The 22,566-nt window shown below is 50.8% G+C and overlaps 1 protein-coding gene across 6 annotated transcripts in view; it reads right to left on the bottom strand.

The window, feature by feature from the left end:
- LOC110468167 (opioid-binding protein/cell adhesion molecule homolog) overlaps window positions 1-22,566 on the bottom strand; it is a 296,713-nt gene that overhangs the window by 17,768 nt on the left and 256,379 nt on the right. For all 6 annotated transcript variants that reach the window (XM_021525802.3, XM_021525803.3, XM_021525804.3 and 3 more), the window contains one exon: window positions 6,890-7,122. In XM_021525802.3, coding sequence (XP_021381477.1) covers window positions 6,890-7,122 — 233 coding nt within the window. The remainder of the gene's footprint in view (window positions 1-6,889; window positions 7,123-22,566) is intronic.

Genomic DNA, 22,566 nt, shown 5'->3' on the forward strand with positions numbered 1-22,566 from the left:
CCAACCCCCATAGATTTGTCTTGGTTCCCCCTCAGATCAGGCAGCCCTGTTAATGCCCTGCAGCCCTCCAGCATGACTGTGGGTGCTGTTCCTAGTCCTTTACCTACTGACAGCATTCCTTTCCCTGAATTACCTTTGGTCCTCTACATTTCTCTCCCTCTGCTCTATACAGCTGCAGTGAGAAAAACAGGGCAGAACACCATCTCTATCCCCTATTATCCACAGTCCTTCCTCACAGAAGTCTACAACTATAAGCAAATTGAATAAAGAATAAATCCCGAGGAAGTGACGAGCTGCATGGTCTCACTGGAGCGACAAGTGGCGCGCAGAGGGTTTCGTCAGCCCCGCGTAATATTAATCACAGGGAAGTTAATGTATAAGGTTTGGTAAGCCAAAAAATACATTTGCACTGTAATTTCTTGTTTGTTCGGAAAGCCGGCGAGAGAAATTGAATGTGAAAGTGATGCCACTAAATTCAATAACAATAAGCCCGTGATTTATCTCCATCCTTTACCACTCGAGACCTGCACTGCCTGATGTGCCAATCCACACTCTCCGTGGGACTTAGGCATGTGCCAATGTCTGCCACCATCTGTGGGGACTGTGAGGTGCTGTCTCTCCCTTCACCTCCCAGACTGGGCCCTATGGGGCTGGTCATGGGATCACACCTTGGTGACACCACCATGTCCTGTGCAATACCTGTGGGACTCTCCCCAGAATGTTCCATCCTGTCATCTGCTCCAGCACCAGCGGTGGCTTTGCACTCATTGCCCCATCTGGGTACAAAGGCAACGGGAAATCTCGGACCTGGCGAGCCACTACCAGACACCCAAGCATGAAGAGGGATGGTCACTACCCACAGGGACGCCTCTTCCATGCTAAACCATGTGGAGAAAAACCAGCACCTCGGGAATGGCTGCGTGATCGGTGGCTGCACATGACGGTGACGCACACGACCGTGTGCAGGCTGACTCATCCCCGGCCGCTCCGGAGCGCCGATCCCTACCGGAGCCACTCGCCGCCGTGGCCCTGGATTATTTTTAGCTGCCAGATCATTACTGCTGCATGCCTCAGAGCGGAGAGCCTGCATGAGCACAGTGGCTGACACATGCAACTGATGTCCCTCCTCCACATCATTAGCTCCTAATCCATTAAAAGAGATGTCTGCCTACGCTGCTGATAAGGGGAGATGACGGATAACCATGGGTTCTTCAAACTGCCAGGCAACAGCCACTTGTCCACCTCTACTTGGGGGACAGGTCCCCACGGGGACAGCAGAGAGGGACATCTCATCTCTGGAGCTCTGAAGCCTCCATGGACACTGTCACACCTACAGCACATTGTGCTTCTGCCCTCGCACCTCCCTTTCCATCCCCTCTCACACACCTCCTGTTTGGGGAGATGCAGCATTCCTGCAGCTCCCTCACCTCTCCAGCTGCAGTGTCCAGCTGTGTCCTGTGACAGGTGATGCTGTCACCAGCAGGGAGAGGGACAGTCATCCTAGCAGGGGTCGGATGCCTGCAGGAGATGACACTGCCTCCCTTCCCAGCACCCCAGCTGCCTATAGCCCCAGGCATCTCCAGCTCTGCACAAGCCTCCCCGGCACAGGCAGGATGGGGCTGTCAGAGGTGTCACTGTGCAAGGTCTCATTAGCGTACAGAAAGTCAGCACAAAGGAGTCAAATATGCTGAAAACTCACATTTTGCCTGTGCTTTCCATCTCCTTCACTGATGAGAAGCACAGCAGGGTGGCACCGGGGCCTCCTCCAGTCCCTGTGTGTCTGCTGAAGGCACCAGCAATACGAGACCTTCCCCAGAATAGCTCCTGTTTGGGGCTGATGTCTTTAAAAGGGGCACCTGAGAGCCAGCTCCTGGCTGGCAGGAAAAATGGATGTTTTCCCTCTCTCCAGCTCATTGCTTTTGTGGTGCAGGAGATACTTGTAGGGACACACAGAGTAACCCTGTGCAAACACACTTCAGTGTTCCCATGGGGGACGTGACTGGGGCAAGGAGGTGACATCAAGAGTTTTAACAACATGTTGCTTCTCAGAAGCAATGATGATCATCTCTGATCGAACTGTTCTGGTGACAGCCCAGTCTGAGAGGCTCATCAGAGCTGATTTTATTGAGATAATGGATTAAGCACTTCTAAAAGCTACAGTTTGGTCAACAAAATGATTTTTGTCAGATTTCCCTGCCAAGTGTGCTGCGCATCATGGCCTCACATTTTTTCTACAGACATTCCATTTTGGTAGTATCTTCCTTTTCCCTTTGCTTGAGGTCTTGAACACCCTCTTTTCACCCTCGGTAAAACACCCTCTGTGGGATCCCACTCTCTGTGGGATTTACAGGAAGGAACATGGCAAAAATGTAACACAGGCACCGAGCACCCTTTTCCAGGTGGAGTCACCCGACTGCTCACAGTGCATCCTTTTTCTCCAAGTTTTCATGTTGAGACAGGGAAAGCAATAAAACCGAAACTCACAGTGTTATACCTACTGTGTAACCACCTGTCAGTAAATTTATGAACAATTAGGAAGTGAGAGTGCTTCCCAGGGAGCTATTTGTGCACGAGCTAAAACGTTTTTTCTGTTCAGAAATATAATGGGGAAACAACTTCACCAGTTCTCCCTCCTCTTCCCCAGTTTTGTTTTTTTGCAGTAATTAATCATTTGTTGCTGCTGGCCCCTGTGGCACATCCCAATGGCTCATTTTCACCAGTTTCAGGCAGCTTTGAGACTGGGAGCCCAAGGATGCTGTCAGGTGAACCCCATCATGTCCCTTTACCATTCTGCCGTATGGATTTTGGGTTGGCATGTCATAGGAGGCACTTTAGGGACAGTGGCTGTTCCCATCTGGGCAGTGTGTGCTGTTTTCTGCCTGCCTGTCCAACTCTCCCTCCTTCCAGACCTTCCCCTTCTCCCTGCCCTCACTCTTTCATTGCTCTTTCATTTCTCCCCTTTGCTGCCTCCTGTCCCTTTGATGCTCCAGTGCTTTTCTGTCTGCACACATTTCCTCCTCTCTTTCCTTTGTTCTAGGGACTCTGGACATTTTTTCTCATCCTTTTATTCTTTTGGGTTTTTTTCTCCCTCTAGTTGCTTCCTTCTTCAAACTTTGCTATTCCTTCCAGATTTTCTTTGGGCTGCTTTGTGTTTGAATTCACCATCACATTGCTCCTGCACCACCTTCATTTGGCTGTTTTCACTCTCTTACCCATCCTCTGGCTCTTCAGGGAGGAAAGAAGGTTGAGATAGGAGTCTACCTGCAACTTTTCATCCAACCTTTTCTCTTTGGAGAAAAAGATCTCAATTGAGATCAAAGAAGATCTCAATAAGGCCTCAAATGCGGCCCTGTGAGAACCCTAAGGAGCCAGTTGTTATCACAAGGGAAAAACAAAAGACTCAGTTTGGTTTTGAAACACTGATGGAGAAGCTCCATCTATACTGGTGCTGCTTTGAGAGGCGGTGAGTGGGACACAGGACCAGCTCCAGGAGAGCATCCCTGTGTGCATTTGGGTAACACACTCTGTAAACACAGGCCATGGCCCGTCAAACCCTGTCCTGGTTCCCAGGGTGAGGAAAGCAGCAAACATCAGGATAGGAAATGGATTGTGCCAACCAGAAACAAGAGAAACAATGCCAACAGCTGGGAGAGGCTTCAGTAGGCGAGTAGGATTAAGGCAGTACAGGGAAGGGTTCTTAAAATGAATCAGAAACAGAGGCCACCTGAGAAATACCAAGGAGGTAGGGATGGCCAGTACCAATGTTCACCACCAAAATCTCCACCAGAAGAGATTCCAAGCTTACAGCCTCCACTGAAACCCTGACCCTGAGATCCACATTTCAGACTGAAGTAGAACCTGAAGCAGCCCAAGCCATGAAGGCAGAGCTGTGTCCTGTCTATGGTCTGCCAACTCCTCAGTCCAAAAACCATCCTGGACCATGATGCCATTTAGGGCTCCCAGCTCCTCCTTGCAAGCCTGCACCTCCCAGAAGCTCTCCCTCTCCCCCTTTTTGAGAGGTGGTCTTCACACTGCTCACCCCAGGAGCAGGAGGGCTCTCAAGGTCCACCCCACTTCAGCTCCACTCCAGTCTTTATGACAAGAGGACAGGGTGGCTCATCTTCTGCTTACATGAGCTTAAATGCCTGTTCTCTCTTCATCCCAAACTCTCCCCAGAACACACCAGCGTGCCATAAACACCTCATATATCTCTGAAAGCATCCATCCCTTCGTCAGGAGGCAGCTCCTGACAAAAAGAGGAAAAGGGAGACAAAAAAAACCCCCTCTGGCTTCCTGCCATCTACGCTCTTATAAACCCTGTTAACGGCTGTTGCAATGAACCAATGCAAGAGACATATTAATAGTGCTACTAAGAGACACATTTACTGTTGACGGCGATTCCCTGGCAGATTTATTGCTGGGTTGCTCGGAGGGAAGGCCGGGCCCCTCAGTAGCACAATTAAAACCCAATTGAACATGGGCACAAAGAATCAATACTCTCTCCGGCCAACTTATAGTTTTGCAAAATACAAATAGAAATTAATTGACCTGAATATAGTTGCTAACTGGTCATTACTGCTTGTTTGGCATCCTGCTGGCACAGTGAGGGCAGAAACAGAGGACAGACCTAAACCTCAATTTTGAGGCCAGAAACAGGGTTTTTCTCCCATCCTTGTAAAGTGTGTGCTCTGCTTGCAATAATAGCCAGGACTAAATTAATCTTTGGAAAATGACTCCTTTCCTCTCAGCACTGAGCAAAGGACTGCGTGTTGTTCACCCTCAGACAAAACAAAAGAACAATTTAGCCAGCAAGGAACTGCAGTGGAGCTGAATGACAGAATGGCATGGGTTAGAAGTGACTTTGAAGGTCATCTTGTTCCATCCTCTGCCATGGGCAGTGACACCTTCCACTAGACCAAGCTGCTCCAGCCTGACCTTGAACACTTCCAGGGATGGGGCAGGTACAAGTTCTCAGAGAAACCCATGCCAGGGCCTCACCACCCTCACAGGAAGGAATTTCTTCTTTACATCAAACCTAATTTTCCTCTCTTTCAGTTTGAACCCATTATTCCTTTTAACTGCAATTCCTGATGAAGAGTCTATCTTGACTTCTTTGTAGGTTCCTTCAGATACTGAATGGCTGCTATGGCATCTCCACCCAAGCTTCTCTTCCCAGGCTGAACCAGGAACAGAGCACAGGAGGATTTCACCCTCTCATCACCACCATCAAAGGCACTTACAGATGGATTTTCTCAGCTGGGAAAACCGTGTGGTTTGAGCTTAACACATTGAAAGGCAAGTACAGACACTGCTCAGCATGGACCACTTGACCTATGCCTGCACCCCCAGTTCCTCTCAGGCTTCCCTCCAGCTGTGCAGAAGTGACACTGCTGAGAACCACAGTCGTCACTGTGGTGGGAGCAATTCAACAGGACTTGCTCACACCAGGAAGAAAACTTTCCCCAGCACAGTTAGGAATGCCTCACCACCAGATTGTCACTCTGGACACAAACTCTCTCTCACCTTCCCCTGGCTGTGCCTGGCAAGTGCCTGCATCACCCTGAGAAAGGGGTGAGGGAAGCAAGTCCTGGGCATCACCGCCACTTCACCTGATTTCATTAGGTGCAAAGCACTTGGATACTTCACCGGTGTTGACTGGATGGATTAGCACGATTAGAGAGCAGACAGGATAAACAGATTAAACCTCACAGACTGACAGCTCGCACACAGCTCGGAAAGGAGGAGAGGGACAGCTCCGAACAAGGGGATGGAGGGATGCTTCCAGTGGATCTCTGCTTCCCTCTTCCCAAGGTGAGCACTCCCCTTCTTCACCACAGCCTGGTGCACACTCTCTGGGGTTTCCCAACACATTCCCACAACCACCAGGCAGGAAAACCTGTTGGATGGGTGACCACAATCAACCCCTGCCTCTAGCCAATGAGAAGGGTACATAAATACATACATAACTATGTTGGGGGCTTCTCAGAGACGTGTCGAGGCTGAGAAAGTTTTCAGATTTGCTCATTGCAAAATCAATACCCATCAGCTGTTTGAAATTAAAGGAAAGATTAGGTCCTGGTTTTATACACGCTTTATTGTATTCCGAGAGCTTTCTACTCAGCCAAATAAATCTTCTTTAAGAGGATTAGGAAACTTTCATTATCTTTATCTAACCTGAACTAACACTAACTCTGAAAAATTAATCTAGAGACCGGACAAAAGCCAGTAGCTGGTGCAAAGCTGCAGGAATCCAGGGGCAGCATCCATCAGAGAGCTACTGGCCCCTCTGATCTGCCAGCACCTGGATCCCCCATCAGAACAGCCTCAGAACACTGCTTTGCAGCCCAACAGCATCTGCTATATTGATAGTTGCCTATGAAGCCCTGTGCCAAGAGCCCTTCATGGCCTTACAGTGATTTCAGCCTCTCTCCCCAAAGCCTTGTGTTGCTGGTCTCTGCTTCTCCTCCGTGCCTGGCAGGATGTTGCTTTTGGCCTTCCTGAAGCATCTTTGAATGTGTGCTTGAGCACGTTCCTAATGAATCCCTGGTGGAGAGAACTGAGCAACATGGTCCCAAGCAGTGGAGACAGGTCAAATTCACAGCACAGACAGGCAAAGGGGGAATAAAGAAGAGCTCAGCAGCCCCACTGCCAGTCTCAGGTGTTCCATGTGACAACTGCACAACACAGCAAGGCTGACACCACGCACGCTCATCTCCTCGCTGGCATGGTGGGCACTTGTCCACACCACTGTTCCCATGCCATGCAATCTCTGAAACAGCTAACGCTGGCTTCAACTCAACTACCAAGAGGGCCTCCAAGCCCTTCCTAAGTCCAGGCAGCCTTCCAGATCAAGCCATCCAGCAAAAGGACGAGGCATGTTCTGACCTACCTTGCACGATGAGATGGACGCGTGAAGTCTTGGGGTGATTGTCTGTCTGCACAGAGCAGGTGTAGGGGCCCTCATCATATATGTCCACGTTGTGTATCTTGATGCTGTACTGGGTCTTGGTGTTGGACAGGATGACCACACGGTTGTCTATAGACCACTTGTCATTGCCGGCATACAGGATGGTGCTGCGGTTCAGCCACGCTACCCGCGTGACCCGGTCATCCACAGTACACCTGGAGGGGACACACAGAGGGTCACACACCCGGAACAGGACACACACAGAGTATCCCGGGTCCCTGAAAGGGATGGGAGCAGGATGGGAGTGTGGCTGCCCAGCTCTGCCAGCATGGAGATGCTGCATGCTGTGGCTGTGCTCCCTGTTTCCACATCCCCCATCATGTGAGATTTCACACAAACAGTGGGTTCGCCAGAAATAAAACCTCCCTCTTTCCTTCACACACAACTGGGGAACCACAGACAAAATTCCCATTGTTTGACCTCTGCAAGCCAGGCAAGCCATCTCCATCCTCCTTCTCACCCACCTCCACAGCCTTCGCTGTGCACTGAGAATTCCAGATGAAGCTGTAAAATGTGCTGACAGTTCAGCTTGTCGGCACAGCCCTCGAGCCATCCCTGGGGTGATAAACACCCCCACTGCTGGGGACAGGGGCCACAGCACATGCACAGGGAGAGGGGAAGAAGAGAAACAGCCGGAGACGGCCAAGCCAGCACATGGGGAAGGGAAGGGAACATTTGGATAAGCAGCTGTAAATCCTACAAGTGCCTTGAAAACACAACGCGGTCGTTTCCATTATTTATTTCCTGCCTGGCTCCCACCCTCCCTGCTCTGAGACGTGCAGGAACTCGGCAGCTCTGGTCCACAGTGCTGAGTTACCCTTGGCAAAGAATAGGATGAGGGGGAAGGGAGTTAAAATGTTCCTGGAAAACATGTTTTTTCATGCTCTTTGATAGATTCTTCTCCATCTATCTACTTGTGTCCTTCTCTGGTGCTGCCATGGTGTCTGCAGTAAAAGCTCTGAGCATTTGGTTAAATTAAGAGCCCAGCATCTTTTGGGAGCTTCACCTTTGCCACCTGAGGACCAGGCTAGGGAAGCTTTCTCTTGGCATGAAAAAAAAAAGGGGAAAACGGAAAATCAAGCTAGACGTGAGCTAGTGCCAGCAGTGGCAGAACTGCTGTAGCTTTGTGCAGCCAAGATCGTAGGAAAAGGCACCTACAGTCAATCAAGGAACTCATGTGAGTCCCTCTCCACATGCCTGTAAATTCAGAGAGCAGCTGGGAGGCTTTTCCTGTCCTCGTCCCCATTGCAGTGCCTCTCCTGCCCAGGCTCTGGGGGTGTTATATGCCTCCCTTGCTGAAATTGCAGAGCATCACCTCGATCGAGATTATTAATCGGGCCCAGGGAAGGGGCGATACTTGGCATGTTTGAGGGTCCCCCCGGGTGCTCGGTTCAGAGGAACGAGCCATATATCCTCCTGCAAACAAGTAATTTTCCTTTTGCAGGAGCTGTACGTCTCTGCCAGCCACATCACGTATGGACGCCGGGAAAGACGGATGGCACTCCACGCCTGCCGCGGCTCCGCCGGCACGAGGGGAGCCTGCCTGGTGTCAGACATGCCCCGGCGCCAGCTCGGCTCTGCCAGACCAGGGCACCCTTGTGCCGGCAGACAGCATTGTCCTTGTCAGCAAGCCGAGCCCTCTCTTCCTTCAAATTAACTGGGGGAGAGCTAAGCACAGCCGAGTAAAGTTCGGCCCTGGGGGATTCCAGTCTAGTGGACTATTACTGCTGTCTCACTTCATTATAATGAATAATAAAGAGATACTTACACACGGCTTCTGTAAATTATTCATTGCGTGCACTGAAAAATCAGGGCAGCAATATGTAAAACAGACAACTTGCATGTCTGCGCTCATATAAATATCCAGACTACAGCCCTGCGAGGTACTCTCGGGTCCCCTCATTAGGGGTGAAGCACAAGGACTTGGGTTTGAAGTGACAGGGATGAGACGCTCGTGCTGGCGCTGAGTACGTTTGACTGTTGCTGCCCAGCTTTGGCTGCTGCATATGGAATGTGCTTCCCGAGGAGATCTGGGGCCAGTCCAGGACACCTGAGAACTGGGGTGGTTCATTCTGCATTTAAAGCTAACACTTACATCTCAGAGCTGCACTGCAGGAGCATCCAGGGATGCCCCAGGTGGGCACTCTCACAGGAGGGAGGGTAAGGACAGCATCACCCTGCCTTGTCCATGGTGCTGGTGACTGGTACTGCCCTCAAAACCATTTGGAATGAGCAGGAAGCAGCAACTTGAAGACCTCTGTAACAAATCCACGCCAAGAGCAAGGAGGCAAAGGCTCTTCCTTCCCATCCCTCAAGCTCACTTTTCAGTCATTGCCATTCAACAGTAAATTTAGGACCAAGTCCCTTCAGCTTTGTGCAGCATCATGCTCCTCTCCAGACCAGAGCCCAGACTGTCTCCTGCAGCTACAGACAGCCAGACAAAAAAAAAAAAAACAAAACCCAAAACCAGCCCTCCTGTGCCTCCTGGGGATGTGTCAGAGCCACCACCATCAGAAAAGCCCCACCCATCAGCTGGCACAGAGCACATGGCATTCCCGAGGTACCTTCTCAGCTAACCTCACTTCCCCACTGCCAGTTATCCCGTGTCCTGTCAATTGGCACTACAAAGAGAATACCGAGGGATACTCTGGCACAAAGAGCACCTCATCAGCTTCTTCACCTGCCTGGGAAAGTGATCTCCATTAGCTGCTAAGCTGATGGCACTTGCCTGTCTGCTGAGCCGTCTTTGCTCCCCATTTCCAATTGACCAGGATTATGATAATGTCTCCAGTAAGCAAACAGGTAAAGAGACTTCTGCAAAGTGTTTAGATAAAGCAGACAAGCTCTGACAAAGCTGGATAATAAAGCAGGCCAGGAGGTTTTCCCTTGAAGGGATCTAATTAAAACCAAAGACAAACCCCCATTAACAGTTTCCTGAAGGCAGCATATCCATCTCCAGAGACTGCCTTACAAGCCCAGAAGGGACAAATGACAATAAAGTGCCTGTCACATGGGAAGGAAATAAACTTATCCTGCCTCTGCAGTTCACCTGGAGAAAGCCCATCAGCAAGGCAGGGGGAATATCTCGGGAATGATATCATCAGCCCCCAGCATATGCTGCATTCCAGCTCCTCCACACATCCCTTCTTTTCACAACGTGACCAGTCCCATCAGCTCCTCCATCTCTGCATCCCACTTATACCCTCATTGCCTTTGAGTAGAGACTTTTCACCATCTGTAACCATTCAGTGCCTCCAACCACTGCTGCTCTCCTCCAGAGTGGCTGGGGAGCTTTGGATGCCAGGCTTTGCTGGAGCTCCGGCCCCCACAGTGTTCACAAAGATACATGTGGCTCTCGAAGGATTCATCTCCTGAGACCCATATTGATTCCCTCACTCTGCAGGAGGACAAGAGCTGCTGTAGGGATCCCAGTGCTCCACCAGAGACGAGGGTGATGAACCTGAACACAGCAGCATGAGAAGATGCATGAGGGTGGGAGCTGGGGGCACCGGTGCTGTGCTGTTTCCCCTCTAATTGCCCCTATTCCTCATTCTTAAATGCTAATTTTGAAGCTTGCCGTGGAATTATTTCACTTAGTGTCAACAATACAGATAGCTCGGCTGACGTGCTCTTTGTGTGTGGTGGCACACAGTGCCTGTCTCCCTCCTCCTGCACCTATTAGCAGAGAACCCACATAGCTCCCACAGCAGGCCCCTTCCCAGCCCCATCAATGAACACTGACAGTGCCTCTCCTACGTGTGGGCTGAGCCATAACACTCTCCACCTTCATCTCCTGCCTTCTCTGGCCACATCATCGACCCTTCCTGCACTGCTGACTTGGCTGAACATGAAGGAGAACCCTGGGGCTGCCCTCAACGCCTCCCCCATGGTGAGGGAAATACTGTGTCCAGGGTCAGTGCAAGTTTTCTGGCAGTAATTTGGAGGAATAAACAGCAAAAAGAAAAAAAAAAAAAAAAAAAAAAAAGAGATGGAACCATCCAGGAAGTCTTGCAAAACCCTCTGCATAGGTGAAAAATATTCTGAGGAATGGGATGCATGGGACCCCAAGACATTGATGCACATCCCAAGAAACCCAGGACACATGTTTGTACCTGAAGAGCCAACAGCACCAGTCCCTGTCCTTGCCAAAAGGCTGGGGGGATGGATCAACCCAAATTTGTTGTCCATTTGTTTGGACACGTGCTGGGATTTCTGGGGTTGTCCAGTGCAGAGCCAGGACATGGACTTAATGATAAAGTGTGTCACTTCGAGCTGAGGACATCTGATGATCTAGGATTCAAACCTCTCCTGTTTCCTTGTTCAAACCAGCAATGCTCTACTTTTAAACTCCTCTATGGCCCTTCAACCCTGAACTGCTTCTCTCTCCTGTAGGTAACATGTCTCGTCAGGATGACAAATGGAGATGCCAAAACCAGTTGCAAACTTGCCAGCTGGCCCAGTTTTCAGAGGCTAAAATAGCTCACCCAGATCAGGAGTGAAGCCCCTCGACAGCGACCGGGTGTGCTTCACCCTGGGAAGCCTCCAACCAAAAATACCTATCACAGGGGCAGAGCAAACACCCTTGTCTTTGAGAAGAAATTGTTAATTACATTTACCAGGGACTCCTAATGGGATTTCTCCTGCACTTCCAATATTCGCCATGGCTACACAGTTAAGGGGCACCGGATGTTTTTTATTCTGGGCAGCTGGAGCAAAGGCAGAGGAGATTTATTTGTAATCATCAGAAATAAACACATTTCCTCAGAAGTAAACACAAAAGAACAGAACCTGGCTGTGCTCCCACTTCGTTCAAGATGCAAATGAGGAGAAGGCCATCAAAACATTGCTGCTCGTCTAATCCTCTCCCAACAATGCAACCCGCCACATTATCTGCAGGGACAATGGCACCTGTGCCATGTGATGGCAGGTTTCACATGGCAGCTCCCGAGGGCAGCACTGCACCACCTGAGCTTCCCTCACTGTTACATGCTGTTTATTTGGGGGCTGGAGGGCACAAGGCACTTTGTCTTTCATCATGGGCCTGTCCACTCTGTCTCCGAGGCACCCACAGTGTCCCTTCTCCCCTGTCTCCCATCCTTCCCAGTGGCTGGATGTGGAGTGCACAGCTCCGTGCCATCCCCATGCCATCCCAGCACTGCAAGGACAGAGGGCACAGCTCCACACCATCCCAGCACTGCAATGACAGAGGGCACAGCTCCACACCATCCCAGCACTGCAATGACAGAGGGCACAGCTCCACACCATCCCTGCATCCTGAGAACAGAGGGCACAGCTCCACACCATCCCAGGACAGAAGGCACAGCTCCACACCATCCCAGCACCCCGAGGACAGAGGGAACTCGTGTTGCACCATATGGCATCACCCATCCAGCCTTCACCAACCACTCAGCATGTCCCGATCCATCACCACACCCATATCCTCTCAGATATGGGAAAACAAGGAGCGCGGGATGTACCAGAGCTTGGCCAGCCCAAACAGTTCTCCTTTCTCCCATAACATTCCTCCTTCCCCACCATACACCACTTAGCTGCTGCCTCCTGCAAAGCCACACACAACTGGCTATGACTCTGCAAGTTTAACTAAAATGCCTGGCCCTACTGCTACTGCTCCAATTCCCCAGGCACTCCCAGTGCTGTTCAAACACACTCCAGGCCACTGGAAAACCTGTTCCCTGCCAACAACCCCCTGCCTGAAGCCCTCCAAGGGACCCTTCTGCCCTCTCCAGAGGCTCGGGGCTTGACAGGGAGGGTTTGTCCCTGGCGGTTCCCCTGCAGTGATAGTTTGCCCACCAGCAGGCACCAGAATAGAAGCTGCTCCCTGTGAAAAATCAAAGCCCAAATTGATACATTAGCGACTGCTAAATATAAAATATCCATCTGCAAAGATAATAAGCCTGTGAGGGCAGAGGCTGTCGAGTTGCTCCATTTCAGATAGTTTAATGGTGTTTTGGTCCATGACTGCAGCTCCCAGACATTAGAATGATAACAATATGATGAGGAGGGCGGGAGCCGTCTGTGCGAGGCATCAGAAGTCAAGACAATGCTCACTACACAGTCCCTGAGGGGTCCGTGTCACACAAAGCACTGGCTGCTCTGCATCCAGCATCCACAGGGCTTTGGGTGGTCTCTGTGACAACCCAGGGCATGCAAAGGCTGCCAAGGGGTCGCTGCCAAGCTTGAGCTGACATTAATTCAGGGAGGGAGGTCTGAGTCCCCTGGAGTCAGGGGTGGACCTGGGTACCACTGCAGGTGGCACGGAGTGATGCTAAAGCTGATACAGGCATAGCTGTGCTGCAGATGGCTTAAAAAGCAATCGTAGCTTGAAGAAGGAAGGGATGCCCAGTGAGGTGAGCTGCTGCATGGTGCCCCCACTGACAGATCACATCTTCTCCCCAAAGCCATTCAAGGGATTTTCTGAACTAATGCTCCACATCGAGCAAATCCGGAAACAGTCAGCTCTGTTAAAGCAAGCCAGGCTTTCCCTGCAGTTCGTAAAGCCCTTCTTTCACTCCTCATTGCTTCTACTTCCAGCTTGCAGGGACACACCTCACCCTGACAACATCACTGGCAAAGGGAAGGGGGGCTGGGCGAGGTCAGGTACTCCTCCCAGCTCCCACCTGACTTTCCCTTGTTTCTGACACAACAAAGCATCAATATCCATGTCCACGTGCTGGACTTTCTCTACCTGTGGGGTAGAGAAAGTCAGAAGGCATTAGCCTAAACCCCAACAGCCAACAGCTGTTATTAGCTCAGGAGAAGTCTTCATAAGGAAATATGAGGTGGCAGAAAAAGAAATAAAGCAGAGGCCTTTGGATAGAGCAAATCAATGGGAATGTTTATAGAGCAGGTGGCACGTAAATGCTTCCATCAGAGTCAGTCGATGCTGGCAGCCACACCTCATCTCACAAAGACAGAAATGAAAATGAAGGCACTGAGCAGGGGCAGCCAGGCCAGGAAAACCACAGAAATTGGAAGAAATACAGAGAAGCATCTTTCCTTGCCCAAAACGGTACCTGAATTATTGCACTTTCTCCCTAACACAGCCAGGCACTGATTTCAAACTTCTCTGTGGTCACTTAGCATCCTGTGGTTTGAAGAAGGCTGGGACATCTTCCCAGCTCCTCTCAAAAAATACAGTCATCATCCAGCAGCATTTACCATCAAGGCATCGGTACCTGTCCTAGGAAACATGGGCAGAGAGCTGTTTTCTCACCAGGAAAGGCAAATTTCCTTGTCCCTACACCGAGCCCTGCCCTACATCCCTGCAGGGAAAACCCACCAATGCTATCAGCACCCTTCAAGGGCGCAATCTGGAGATTCCCCTGCTCTCTGCCAGTGTAGGCAGAGCCCCCTGCTCAATCAGTGCCTGCACCCTGCCTAAATCAGTGCTAATCTCACACAATACAGCACCTGCAAACGGCTGATTTCCAGTGTTCTTCAATCAAAAGCAGCAAAGAAAACACTGAGTTCATCGCTAGCAGAGCTGAGCAGTTGAGAACCTCAAGCCGTCCACGCCTGTGCTGGGTTTGTAGGGCTGGAATTTTCCTTGCTGTTGCTTTTTTGACAGGTTTTTTTCATTCATCTGCCCAGGCAGGGAGAGAGAGGAACAACTTTGGCTGTCACAGCTGGACACGCAGTTAAGTGGCGGTAATTAGCGTGTGGCAACACGAGGCTCTGACCGCTCTGATTCAGCCATCCTGATGGGACTGGTGACCATCTCCATCTCAGCTGGATAAGGGGGACACTTTCAACCCAGGAGGATGTGGCCGTAGCACTGGCAGCATCCCACAGTTGCAAAAGAAGAAAGGATCCTGGCAGGCTGATTAAAACCTGGATCAAGGCACATCCACGAGAGAAGGAGCCAGAGCAAAACCATCGGACGCTTGTCCCTGCATTGCAAGGAAGGGAAATTGTTCTGAAGCCACCCCAGTGCAGGACACGGTGACAATGCAGCAAGGGTGTGGTGTTATCACCCCAAAAGGGGTTCCTGGGGGAAACAAAAGCATGTAGGGCCCTTTAATAGGAAAGCCACCCATGTCTCCATCACATGTGGGCCTCGTGCTCTCAGTTGGTCTATCTGGCCACACCACCCTCCCCAAGAGTCGGGCAGAAAGCAAACCTCTTCTCACATCCTGTTGTTGATTACCACCAAAAATATATTTGTCATGAGATGCCCACCGCTATCTCTGTGGCTCTTAAGGGTAATGGAGAGGTTTCAGTCTTTGGAGGATAAGTCTCAAGCTCTTGGCTGCTTGCCCAGGAGGATTATTTTACATCAGGTTGAGTTCTGTAGTAATTATCTTCAAAACAGCTGGACTGCTGGATAAACTCACTGTATCTTAATGCACAATACGGGAGCAAACACAGGGAATTAAACTGCAATTCCAGACAGATCGACGGAAAAACCTCTCGCCGGTGTTTCACAGGCCGAGGCTCAGGGCTCCTCACACATTAGGGGTGAGGAGGCATTTGCTCATTTGAAGTTGAAATCAATTTCAACTTCCCCAGAGACAGAACGGAGGGTGAAAGAGATGCTGGATGAAGATGTTTTACCCTTAAGCTTTCAGCGAAGAAAAAAAAGCAGTTTTCCTGACCCTCATGGCTGGAAAATGAAGCAATATTTGATCCAGGCTGGACAGTTTGATGTTCCACACAACCCCAAGACTTCCATAAAGTTCCAACATTACAAGGTCTTGGTTCCACACTGCACCACTCACTGCGGTGATAGTGGGCAGGGAAAGCTGAAGGGCAAATAAATTTCAAGCTCGGTCCGCACCTCTCACACCTGGGTACTCCCAGTGAGTATCCCACCCCAAGAGGATGTAGGGACTGACAGATGGACAAACCAACTCCCAGACTGCTCCACAAGCATGAATTGAAAAGAAAAAAACAGTCAGGTACCTCACGACTGTGCTGCCACAAGATTTAGGTGCAAAATCCTTGCAGACAGAATTAATAACCTCTAAAAAGAGGGAAGTTCTGCCGCTGGAGAGTGATGCTGTATTTCATGGCGAACACCATAAAGTGCTCCTGCCAAACATGGGATCTGTAAACGACCTGGGTGAGCCATCAGCTCAGGAATATAATTGCCAATTTGCAGGAATTTCACCAGCAATTAGGCAAAATAAAATAACCCACCAGAGGAAATCCTTTCCTCGCTGATCCTGCGCTTTCCTGACCCATCTGATTTCCACCCACCACTGCTCTGCTGGGATGAGGGTTGATGCTTCAGGCACTAAGGAGCCAGGTGACAGCTCTGTGAAGATGAAGAAGTCATCTCCAGTGCCAGATAAAGAAGTTGTCATCGTTGTGAGGTGACAACAGACACCCCTGGGCACCAGCCAGATGAAGACCTCTCCTGCTGGTACCTCCTCCCCAAGCATCCCTGAGAACCAGGAGCCTGATCTCAGTAACCCCAGGGGCTGAACAACTGCATGCAATTAGGGGGTTTATTTGTTTGAGTTGCATGTGAATATCCCAAATTACATTATCAGATCATAGTCCTGCTTCTGATTTATTCCTTCTTTGTTCTTCAAGTCTTCGTACATCTAAGCAATTAACCTCTCAAAGAGCTGGAGAACACATAATTATCCTCATTTGTCTAAACGTCACCAAGATGGCTGCCTTTCAATTAACCTTCTGGGAATGGAGGGAAGTTGGAGTGATACAGTGATCATTTCCAACTTCAGCCTAGGCTGCAGCTTTTTTTTTCCCCCTTAAAGTAATTTAATTGAAATATTCAGATGATAAAATATAGCCAGATAACTGTTACTGCAGGTAACGGGATCAAGAGGGGGCTTGCAATCGAAAAAGAAGTCAAACGAGGTACAGTAATATTATATCAATATGTGGCACTTCCATCTAAAAATATCAAAGCACTTTGTGCTTATTAATGAAGGGAGCATTTCGCACTCTCTGCCAGGCTGAGACTTATATCACTTCAGTGTGTCACTGCTATCAATAGGGACACTGAGGCGAAGGATGTGCTCTGGTACCTGGAGTTTACAGAGTCAATCGCTATGCAGTCAGGAACTTCCCAAGAACATCCTCTCATGAACCCCTCTCCTACCCTAGGAGAAGCTGGCTCCTTCATGAAGTCAACACAGGAGACGCAGTGGTGGCCGAGCTGCTTTTGCTCTTATTTATTTTAATAATAAGAACCCCTGTTTTTCTCAGCCAGAGTCTGCCACACCAGCGAGCGATGGAGCCGTTCCCACCCATCGCCTCGCTAATAAATATGCATCGTTCCCGCTGGGAAGTGCCAGGTCAAGTTTTGCACCCGCACGAAGCATGACACCAGCACCGTCTGGCACGGGCGAGCAATATTTATACACACCCCCGCTCATAAATACACAGGCAAAATAAACAAGCCGGCTCCAAAGTTCAGTGCATCTCCTCCCTGACAAGCGTGGCTCCTCAATTCCCCGCGGTGCCACGGCTCTGCTCCCGGCGTGAAATTGAGCTCTCCAAAAAGCAATTTGGGCTCCGGCACCGCTCCAAGCCCTGCTCGGTGCCTCCTGCCCCAGCAGCACCCAGGTGGCTGTGGCAGGAGCAGCCCTCACACTCCCTGCACACACATTGGGTTGGGGGAGGCTGGACAGAGCTCCCACATGAAGGGAAACCGAGGCACGGTGATGCACAGGACTCATTCCCTGCATCCTTCCCTCCCAGCCTCACGTGTGGATCAGTGTTTCAACACCAGGCAGCCACTCTGCTGATCCGTGCAGGCAAGCGAGGAGGAGAGGACGTGGGGATACAAGAGGCTTCCCACTGGGGACGCCACAAACCCGCGTCTCTCCCGGGGCATTCATCCGGAGATGAGAAGCAAGGCTAACACAATAGCCACCGAGTTTATTCTCGGCACAGGCTGGCGGCGACATAATTAAAATGCAGGTCGGAGTCAAGGAACCTTCCTATAAATCTTTGCTTTTGGCTCTTGGGCTTGACAGGAAGCCTATACCTGGCGCGGGGAGCACAGACCGAGGGGGAGGCACGGATAAAGGCTCTGCTTTATGGACGGCCATTTTAATGTTTTGTTTGAGTAATGGGCCTTGCAAATTAGCACCCCGGCAGCCTGAAATACATATTTTGCCAAGGACATGCAGGCTTCCTGATCCGACAGGTGATGTGGGCAAACAAGCCCCGAGGGTAGCTGCAATCTCAGCTCTTTGTGGCTGCAGTCATATTCTATCCCAGCTGGGATGATGAAGAAGAAAACAGAGAGCTTGGAGAGGGAATCCGGAGGCTGAGGGAGGAAATGGAGCAGAAAACGACCCTGTGTGAGACCAGCGAGGGGCTGATGAGTGGCGGCAGTGGCACGGAGCGCCTGCCAGCCTCTGGAGGGAACTGATGCTGCACTGGCACAGCACGGTTCCTCTCTCCCTCGAGGGAACCCGGCAAGACACTCCAGGGCATGTCTGTGGCACATGCCTCTCCTTGCACAATCAAAACTATGGATCTCCAGCTCTTGATGCAGCTTGTCTGAGCATCTAGCTCTGGGCTGAATATTTAGAAAGGCTGGAGGTGCTGCAGTCACACTGGGGAGAAGGGGGATGCCTCAGCTGTGGGGAAATTAAGATGACAGCCAGTAGACTGCCCAGTGGGGCTCTAGCTTCTCCAATGCAAACATGGCCAGAAAGATGGAACATCCCTGTAATAACTGGGAGAGGAGAGTCAGGAGAGCAGTGGAGAAATATGTGCGGCTGAACACGAGGGGGAGCTCAGGCCAGAGCATACAGGGGAGCACAGAGCAGAAAGCAGAGCCTGGAGCTCACCCTCTCTCTCCATCCCTCCTTTTCTACCTGCTCTCCTTCTTCTCCATTTATCCACCCCACCCCACCATGTACATAATCTCCTGGCTGTCACCTTCCCACAGCAGCATGAGATGTGCTGAGCACCCAGGGGATGTGCCTGAGCTCTGAGCTGCCCCAGATGGATGTAACTCTGCACAGCAAGGAGGGAATCCCCTGCACAGAGCTGGACATGTGGCTGGGCACGTATCCAAATCAGAGCTGAAAATGTGCCTGCAAATTGGTCTGAGCCTCAAGTGAGGAGATGGATGTCAGGAATTCTCCTTCTTGTCCACACAGCCTCCTGCAAGAGGCACAGGGTGACACCTCCCTGTCAACACACATCTGTCTGCCTCTGGATTTCACTGTTCAGACTATAAAGGATGGGTGGACAGGATGAAAGCAAGTTCACAGCCTGGAGCAGTAGTGTGCACTTCACTCACAGGGTCATCATCTTAGATCAAAAGTGTCCAAAAAGGAGTTGGGAGCAAGCTGAGCTGGTGACCAAGACATGAACTTTGTCAAAGACCCCTGCACTCATCTGTGTGTCACATCACGGTGACACAGCACGGTGTGTCACAGAACTGGAGATGGACTCCTTCCTGACCGACTCCACGCACAGGGCACAACTTGCTGTGTCTCCTGGATAACTCCAGGAAGGGAAGTTGCATTTTGTGAGCACGCAGCTCTGCCTGCCGCTCCGACTCGCCCTGCCGAGTTTCAGTCATCCAGGATGTGATTTGGAGAGACAGCTCTGAACTCGGCGGGAGAGGCAGGAGTTTCGGTGCAGTATCCAGCACTCCCGAGGCGCTCCGGAGCCGCGGCACGGAGCCTGCGTGCCAGCCACTGGTGCATGCTTTTCCAACCAGGGAGATGCTCTGGGGCAAAGGGGAAGGAGCAGCCTTTCAGAGGTACCACACATTCCAAGATGCTGCTGTTTATGCACCAGCATCTCCCTCCAGGCGGTCTGACTGCAGCTCACTGGGGCGAGTGCAGCAACTTCCACCTTTCCCTGAAGGCACAGGGCTGATCTCTCAGGAACTCCAGCCACCCAGAGCCAGTGCATTTCCTTTGTAGCCACAAGGAGTGGCCAGAGCCACCATCAGTAAATCCATGGTCTTGTTGCCACCCTAAGGACGTGCTGAGAGCTTTTCCGAGAAATCCCTGCAGCTTTAATACCCGGAATGCCAAACAAGGGACATGGTGATTCCAGCTATTTCTGCCACCCACTCGTGTGCACCTACAGAGCAGAGAGACAGAGGATTGGGCCAAGGCACACGGAAATAATTTTCTGCTGGCAAAGCTGCCGACTCAAGGAGAAACATAAAACCCTCGATGAAGGGCTTGTCTAGTTTATTATAACATCGGCTTTAATTTATGCGCCTGCCTTTTATGATTGTTCTCTATCGCTGTTCCTGGGGTTTATTTATGAAGGGCCATTAGCACAGAGAGCAGGCCCTGATGAGGGAGCATTTGCAGTCTGCTGGGGGACCAGGACATAAACTGAGCTGAGGAGGAGGCAGTGAGCTCTCGCATGGGGCTGCCGGAGTCTGCTCCCCGAAAGCTGAGAAGGATAATTTGATCTCGGAGAGTGATACAACTTAATTTCACGTGGCTGTCTCTGGGCAGGCTGCAGCCTCCTTCACATGCACTTTGCTTAATTCCCTAGTCCCAAACAAGCTCGGCAGTGAGCGGAGGGGGAGTAGAGAGCTTTGGATCCAACCGTGCACACCAAACACAAAGACAGGGAAAAGCCTCTCAGGGGTGTGAAAGAGATGCCAGGGTGAGGAGAGGGAATCACAGAATGGTTTGTGTTGGACGGGATTTAAAGATCATCTCATTCCAACCCCCTGCCATGGGCAGGGACACCTTTCACTATCCCAGGGTGCTCCAAGCCCTGTCCAACCTGGCCTTGGACACTTCCAGAAATCCAGGGGCTGCCACAGCTTCCCTGGGCACCCTGTGCCAGGGCCTCCCCATCCTCACAGGGAGGAATTCCTCCCCAGTATCCCATCTAATCCTGTTGTCTTAAAGCCACCTGCCCTTGTTCTGGCTCTACAACACCCTTACAAAAAGCCCCTCTCCAACAAGGGGTCCCTCCCCAACTGCGGAATGCCCAGGCAGTGCATCCCAGGATGCTGACATTGGCACTCATCCCTGCCTGGGCATCCCAGCCCGTGCCCATCTCATCTCCCTCCAGCAAAACACTTCGAAGGCTGTGCAAACACCCCACAGTACACAAACAAACTTCACAAATTATTCCTATTTACAAACATCTCTCTCCAATCTTCAACACAACTCAGACAGGCAATCCTATGCTGGTAATTAAAACCACAGGCACCAAAATAACGGGTTAATTAAAGGTCCAACCTGCCCCCAAAACACATCGATGTGCAGGGAAAAATGCATTGGTTCAAACCCAAACGAAGCGGGTAGGTGGGTCTGTTGGCAGAGTGAGGCGATGTAAAATTAATTTGTATGATCAAAACCTTCCCGTACAGTTCGCAGGTAATTTGCGACGAGAACAAAAGCTTTAAATTCATCCACTAAATTATTCACTACAAATCGTCCTCTCGGCTCCCGCGCCTGTGTCCTTCAAGCTGTTCTAGGTGGTGATTACGTCCCCTCGGTGCACGGGGAGGCCTCGGGGAAGCGGCTGCAGGAAAGACGGAGCCGCCGATCCGACACTGGCAGCTTGATTTACAGAGAGAACTGGGGAGAGGAGACAGCAGCCCTCAGGAAAAAAGAAACTTCAAGCTCTAACCATCCCATCAAGGGGCTTTCTGCCTTCTTTATGTGGTGGATTTTTTTTGCTCTCTTTCGTTTTCCGCAACAAGCTCCCGCTGCAGGCACAATAGATGATGCTAAATTATTTTGGAATATGCTGAGAATGCCCTGCTTGGCCAAGCGAAGCCTCATAAATCATTCCTCTTCTTCCACTTCCTTTCCTATTTCTGATCTCTCTTTCAGGCAGTATAATGCCAGCTTGCTGGGGAGCCCACTGCCCTGGCATCGTGGGCACTGCTGAGAGCAACCAGAGCCATTCCTGCTCTCAAGGGGATAAAGCCACATGACTGGGACAGACTGGAGCCACTCGAGCTGCTCAGGTCTCTACACACCAGGAATCAGTTCTGGAGCCCACCTGGTAGCCCCACAACAGCCCATAGTGGTCACAATTCCATGTACTACAGGGAAGGGATGGGAAAAGAGGTTTCATTTATGTGTCGGATGTTTAAACATCACCCCTGATGAAGCTGGTGATTAGGACTGAACTCCTCTCTTGTCACTAGCACTGGTCCCCTCCAAAGCAGGGGAGGTGCTGGTGAAGGAGCTGGCAGGGCAGTGTGCCACCAGTAGTCTGGAGAAGAGGGAGAAAAGGAAATCTGGGAAGAGGAAAGCCCTGCACGGAGGAAATGTGGAACTCATTCAGCATTTGTGCTGTAGCTGGAGTGGCTGCATGCCCCAGGGCTGTCAGCCTGGCTCCTTACACCATGACTAAAATCACACTTTTCACTAAAAACCCCCGAGCAGAGATACCTTAGTCAAAGGCAGAGGCCCCTCCAGCTGGAACTGATGGGAGGAAAAGCACTTTGGACCAGGAACCACAGTGTGGCAAAAGCACAGTCATTTTCTAATACCTGAAGTGACATTTTGCGAGTCCCTCACACTCAGCTGTGACACTGAAAATGTCATAATAGGGATATGAGTGCTGTGCATCTCTGTGCTGGCCTGGTACCCATCACTCAGGAATGATGGAGAGGCGGCAGGCTTGGGAAGCTGCTGACAAGA

Source organism: Lonchura striata, chromosome 23 (assembly GCF_046129695.1).
Source record: "Lonchura striata isolate bLonStr1 chromosome 23, bLonStr1.mat, whole genome shotgun sequence".
In the NCBI taxonomy this organism is placed as follows: domain Eukaryota; kingdom Metazoa; phylum Chordata; class Aves; order Passeriformes; family Estrildidae; genus Lonchura; species Lonchura striata.